Genomic DNA, 6,463 nt, shown 5'->3' with positions numbered 1-6,463 from the left:
TAAAAATGTATAATTAGATGATGAGTAAAGCACTGGTACAGTTTAGGTTGCCTGTTGTTATCCGTAGATTTGCTTCAGGAACTTCGCAGTGGCAGTTGTGATAATAGTATTAATAAAGTGGGAGATGGAATATGTATCAGACTTTAATTAAGTACAACACATGTTTCAACCCATCGTTCTAGATCTCTTCGGGTACATCAATAAAAAAAAGTCTCACTATAGATTTCTTCTGTCTGTTTGCTTGCTGATATATGTCCATCAAATTCTCTAATTTGATGGACATATAGCCGCAAGCAAGCAGAGACAAGAAATCTCTAGTGAAACTTTTTTTTATTGATGTACCCGAAGAGACCCAGAACGATGGGTCGAAACATGTGTTGTACTAAGTAAAAGTCTAATACACATTTCATCTTCTACTTTATTAATATTATATATATATATATGTGTACATATAAGGAAATCTATTACGAACGACGATTTCAAACACAAAAACGACAAAAGTTCAAAAGTCAAAGGGATGTTCATAGTGAATATCATAAAAGTTTTTTGGGGGGGGAAATTAAAAGTAAAAATATGACGCTTCAGGCATAGTTATTCGTTGGATATGGAGAAGAAAGTCGAGAGAAGAGAAAAAGGAGTTATGAGAAAACATATTGATAGTAGCGTGGTTGAAAGATAACTGACCGGAAGCTGGAGAATGAAAATGTGGTCTTCTAAAGCAGAAGAGTGTATAATCGGAGGTGGAGGGCTCAGGTACGTTAACTGATAGCGATATGAGCTACATGCCACATTCTCTCTTTTAAAACGAACGAATGTTTTCAACAAAGGTGAAGAAGTATGCAGTTTGCGATAAGACTCCTAACCTATCAAATCCCACAATTATGAAAATCAATGAGATTTGAAACCGGTTAAGTATATTAATATTAATATTAATATAAATAAATCTTTTTAATACACCGTCAGTACATTTTCAAATTTCCATTACTATTTGCATGGACCAGTAACTATATGTGTGTGCATATGTCTGTATCTGTATGTGTGTGTGAGTGTCTGTCTGTCTGTGTGTTCATGTGTATGCATGTATGTTTGTGTGTGTTTATATGTTTGAAATTTGTATTGACTGAAACTTTAAGTTTCGCCTGACGGCTTCTACATCGGAATCGTGAAGGTAAAGATGTATTGGTGCTGGTCGTCATAGCAATAGAAGCAGCAACAATAGTGGTGGTGCTGTACTGATATTGGTGTCGGTGATGTATTGGTGATCTGACGGTGGAAGTTCTAATTGCGATGGAAGTACTTCATGAGGAGACAAGTAATGGCATTGGTTATTATAGCATAGTGTTGGTAGTAGTAGTCGTAGTAGTAGTAGTCTAGCTTAAGTTAGCCTTTATAGAGATAGACCCATGACCGAAAGCATTTGAAAGGTAGCCATTTTTTTCACCCGTAGTATATCTAGAACCATATCACCCAAAGTCACCCTCCTGCTTTTTGGGGGGAGTTTTTTGGTGGGGGTTAATTTTTTTGTATATGATGACCGCGTGGGGTCCAACTCGTTAGCAGCTCGTTGAATATTTTATTAGACGGTGCTGATTCTATTTGAACTCAAAACAGTGGGGATTTTTGAAGAGCCTTTCTCTCCGGTACACTTTCATTTCTACTAAAGCACCACCACACACGCGCACAAACACGCGCACGCGCGTTCACACACTTGCACGCTCGCAACCATTCACATGCATACACAAACAATCACACACACACACGCATGCACATAGGCGCATGCACGCACAGACACTCTCACACACACGAATATGCACACACCACATACAAACACACACACACACACAAAAACACATGCACGCACACAAAAACTCACACGCACACACACGAAAACGTACACCACACACTCACACACAAACACACTCACACACACACACACACTCACACAAACACACACACACAAACACTCACGCATACATATAAGCACGCACGCACAGACAATCACATACACACATACACATGCTCACAAAACACACACACACACACACACACACACACACACACGCACGAACGCACGAACGCACACACAGACACGAACAGACAGAGCGATAATCATCTCAAGGAAAAAAGAAACAAAACCAACTCGTATATATTAAGAACGTCAACACTCCAACGGTTCCTCCAATCTGTTTATGAGCCATTCAATGAACTTGATTTCGTTTTCTCGTTAAATTTATTACGTTACATTCCCTTCATTACGCGCTCTTCTCTTTCTCCTCCTCCCCTTCCTCTTCCTTTTCCTTCTTCTAATCATCATCATTGTCATCATCATCCTCATTATCATCATCCTCATTATCATTATTATTATTATTATTATTATTATTATTATTTATTATTATTATTATTATTATTATTATTATTATTATCATCATCATCATCATCATCATCATCATTATTATTATTATTATTATTATTATTATTATTTATTATTATTATCATCATCATCATCATCATCATCATCATCATCATCATTATTATTATTATTATTATTATTATTATTATTATTATGATCATCATCATCATCATCATCATCATCATCACCATTAGCATTATTATTACTATTATTATTATTATTATTATTATTATTATTTATTATTATTATTATCACCATTGTCATTATCATCAACATTATCATTATTATTCATTATGGTTATCATCATCATCATCATCGTCACCCTCTTCATCGTCATCACTTTCATCATCATCATCATCATCGTCGTCGTCGTCGTCATCATTATCATCATCATCACCACAATCAGTAATCATGCTCACGTCCTCTTCTCTGTTCTTTTTTGTTTTCTGGGGTCTTGCTCTTCTTTTTTTTTTTTTCTTCAACCTCCTTCTCATTTTCTGTTCTACCTCGTTAGTACTGAGACCTGACCAATTAACATAATCTCCCCACACACGCACACACACATACAATCTCTCTCTTTCTTACTCTCTTCTTTCTCTCTCTCTCTTTCTCTATTTCTCTCTCTCTCTCTCTTTCTTTCTGTCCTTTCTCCCCCTCTCTTATTCTCTCTTCAACTGATACTAACAAAAACACAAACATACATACACTCTGGCGCATAAAGATGAATACACAAGTTCGCATGCGTATATATATAGATATATACATTTTATAAGAAGAAGAAGACGAAAAAGAAAATGGAAACTTAGAACTTAATAATTGTTTATTATTAACAGCAAATTAACCATTATCCCTTACAGCTGTTTCACTTAATATTCAGTAAATATTAAGCAAATATTAAAATTATATGACCTGAGCATAATATCTTCAAAGTCTGCTATAATGAATCCCAAAACGCATCCGAGGGTATATTTTTATCCCTCTGAATATATTATGCTCAAGTCATGTCACTTTAATATTTACTCAACATTAACTGAGCATTAATTGAAACAGCTGTAAGGGATGATGATTAATTTTGCTGCTAATAGTAAACAAGTATTAACTTCCCAATCTCTATTTTCTTTTCCTTCTTTTTCTCTGAATATAAACTATATGTTGATATATATATATATATGTGTGTGTGTGTGTGTGTGTGTGTGTGTGTGTGTGTGTATGTGTGTGTGTGTGTATGTATGTATGTATGTATGTATGTATGTATGTATGTATGTACGTATATATTAACAGAATGAGATTAAAAAAATCCAAGCCAGTGAAAGTTTTCAGAACATTTATGAAGAGAAGGTCTTACAACTGTTTCCCGGATATTTTATATATCCCTTCATCAGAGACGGCGCGAGAAAATGTTTAAGCTTTGCCAATCCGCTAAGTTACGGGGACGTAAACACACCAGCGTCGGTTGTCAAACGATGTTGGGGGACAAACACAGACACACAAACATATACACACACATACATATACACACACATACATATATATATATATATATATATATATATATATATATATATATATATATATATATATATATACATATATACGACGGGCTTCTTTCAGTTTCCGCCTACCAAATCCACTCACAAGGCTTTGGTCGGCCCGAAACTATAGTAGAAGACACTTGCCCAAGGTGCCACGCAGTGGGAATGAACCTGGAACCATGTGGTTGGTAAACAAGCTACTTACCACACAGCCACTCCAAATTCGATGTTGCACACAACTTATATAATTTTCAGAATAAAAACAAACAGTAAGGTTTCTAAATAACGAAAGGCCTTCATACGGACGCACGCTCGGGGAAAACTCTTATTACATTGATATAAGTCATTTATTCATTTGGTCCTTTAGGCAATATACACTGTAAGATATTTTTCAATTTATACGATAAATTTTATAAATTTTCAAGTTCAATAATCCTGTGACATAAGTTAGATATAGCGACATGAGTTATTCAAATAATTGTTCCTAGAATGGACCTAATAAAATTAGCTAGAGTACACTCGATATTTCATATTTAAATCCGATGTGACTGTTTCCGCTTGGATAGGGATTAGAAAATGCTATATCTTGATAAACTTTCAATGCATATTTTGGATATTCTTACAGCAACTCGCCTTATTAAAACTTGATATTTCACACTTAAATCCGATGTAAGTATATGGATTGAAAGATATTATATGCTGATAACTTATATTCCCTATTTTTAATATTCTTGGAGCAACTCGGCTTATTAACACTGGATATTTCTATTTTAAATCAGATCCGAGTAATTATATTTGGATAGAGATTAAACAAAAATATTGTATGCTGATAACTAACATTACATACTAGCTGGCAAAGTGGGGGGCGACGCCTCCCCTCCCAGAAATGGGGCTGAGTTCTCTTCAATACTCTTCTCAATTTTACCCCCGAGTAAAGGGGAAGGGGGTTGAGAAACTTCTCCCCTTACCCCTTCCAACCCCCTCTCACTTTCCCAAGCATCCCCCTTAACCCTCTTATTACCCTTTATAAAGGTCTAAAGGTCGTACATGTACATATTAGACATTGAAAAGGGTTACATGTGATGTCATGCACCCTACACGAGCCTAGTTAACTTAATTTCTCTTGCAAAAGTGAGGGTGGAATTTTCTCTCTTTTCAATATTCAATTACAAGAGAGGATATGTTGTTACCAAAACCGTTAAAACATTACTATCTTGATCGATCTGTCATTGAACTAGGATTTTAATTTCATTTGTTACACACTTTGCTATCATTGATATGGAGAATTGCAACAGCAACACAAGCTACCCTGTAGCGAGATGGTACCAACTGTCAATGATCTCAAAATGCATGTGTTTCCAAACACTGCACGAAACATTAGCAACAGTCAATGGCTCTGTGAGCGAGCCATCTTAGCTCCACGTAATGATGATGTCGACAAAATCAGTTGGGATCTCTTGCGGTTGTTGGCAAGACAAGAACAGTCTTTTAAATTCATCGACACTATCGATGATCAGGACCAAGCTGTAGTCTTTCCAACTGAGTTCCTGGACTCTCTACAGACACCTGGGATGTCACCTCACAACTTAACACTTAAAAAGGAGGCCCCAGTCATGCTGCTCAGGAATCTGGATCCACTTCGCCGGTGCAATGGCAACAGGCTGGCGGCGAAAGCGATGCAATCCCATGTCCTAGAGTCAGCGATTAATATCTTCATTCCACGGATCCCGTTAATCCCATCTGACCTCTCCTTTGAATTTAAACGGCTCCAGTTCCCAGTGAAACTAAGTTTTGCTATGTCGATAAACAAATCTCAAGATTTTTGGACTTAACCTGGTTTCTCCTTTCTTCTCTCATGGGTAATTATATGTAGGAGGTTCGCTGGAAGTTTCAAAAGTCTTTTCATTGGTATCCCAGTTAAAGAACACACTGAGAGCATTGTCTATTTAGAAGTTCTACAGAATTAAACTGTGATTGATTTCACGATTTGTTTTACTAACTTTGTTTATACTCACGTCATTTGATAGAATTTTTCTGAAATTATATTTTTTATCAGAATAAATACATTTATTTCCTTTAACGTTCTTTAAACTTCTGGGCAACGCCGGGTACTTAGGCTTGTATGTGTGTGTGTGTCTGTGTGTGTGTATGTGTGTGTGCGTGTTTGTGTCTATGCTTGTCCTCAGCACCATCACCGCTTGACAATCGGTTTTAGCGTTTACGTCCCCGCAACTTAGCGGTTCGGTAATAAGAGCCCGATAGAATAAGTACCCGGCTTAACATAAAGTAAGCACTGGGGTCGATTCATTCGACTAAAAAAAAAAAAATCTTCAAGGCGGCGCACCAGCATGGCCGCAGTCTAATGACTGAAACAAGTAAAAGATATAGATTAGCGTTGAGAAAAAGGACGGCGGATATAGGGATATTGGGAGGAAACAGGGGGAGCGTTTTGGTGGCGAGTGTTTCACTGGATGGAAAACAGAAACGTAGGCGATTAGCTTGCAGCAAGATTGATTCAAAA

General features: G+C 36.6%; 1 protein-coding gene across 1 annotated transcript; it reads left to right on the top strand.

Annotated features, from left to right (window-relative positions):
• Window positions 1–5,261: 5,261 nt before the first annotated feature.
• Window positions 5,262–5,774, top strand: LOC149133397 (uncharacterized). Its single transcript, XM_089360633.1, has one exon. It carries the CDS (start codon window positions 5,262–5,264, stop codon window positions 5,772–5,774), a length of 513 nt encoding a protein of 170 aa, XP_089216759.1.
• Window positions 5,775–6,463: the final 689 nt, after the last annotated feature.

The sequence above is a fragment of the Octopus bimaculoides genome, chromosome 11 (genome assembly GCF_046866305.1).
Source record: "Octopus bimaculoides isolate indiv1 chromosome 11, ASM4686630v1, whole genome shotgun sequence".
NCBI classification, from domain to species: domain Eukaryota; kingdom Metazoa; phylum Mollusca; class Cephalopoda; order Octopoda; family Octopodidae; genus Octopus; species Octopus bimaculoides.
Note: the sequence above shows the minus strand (reverse complement) of the source record. Positions and strands in the feature narration are given on the sequence as shown.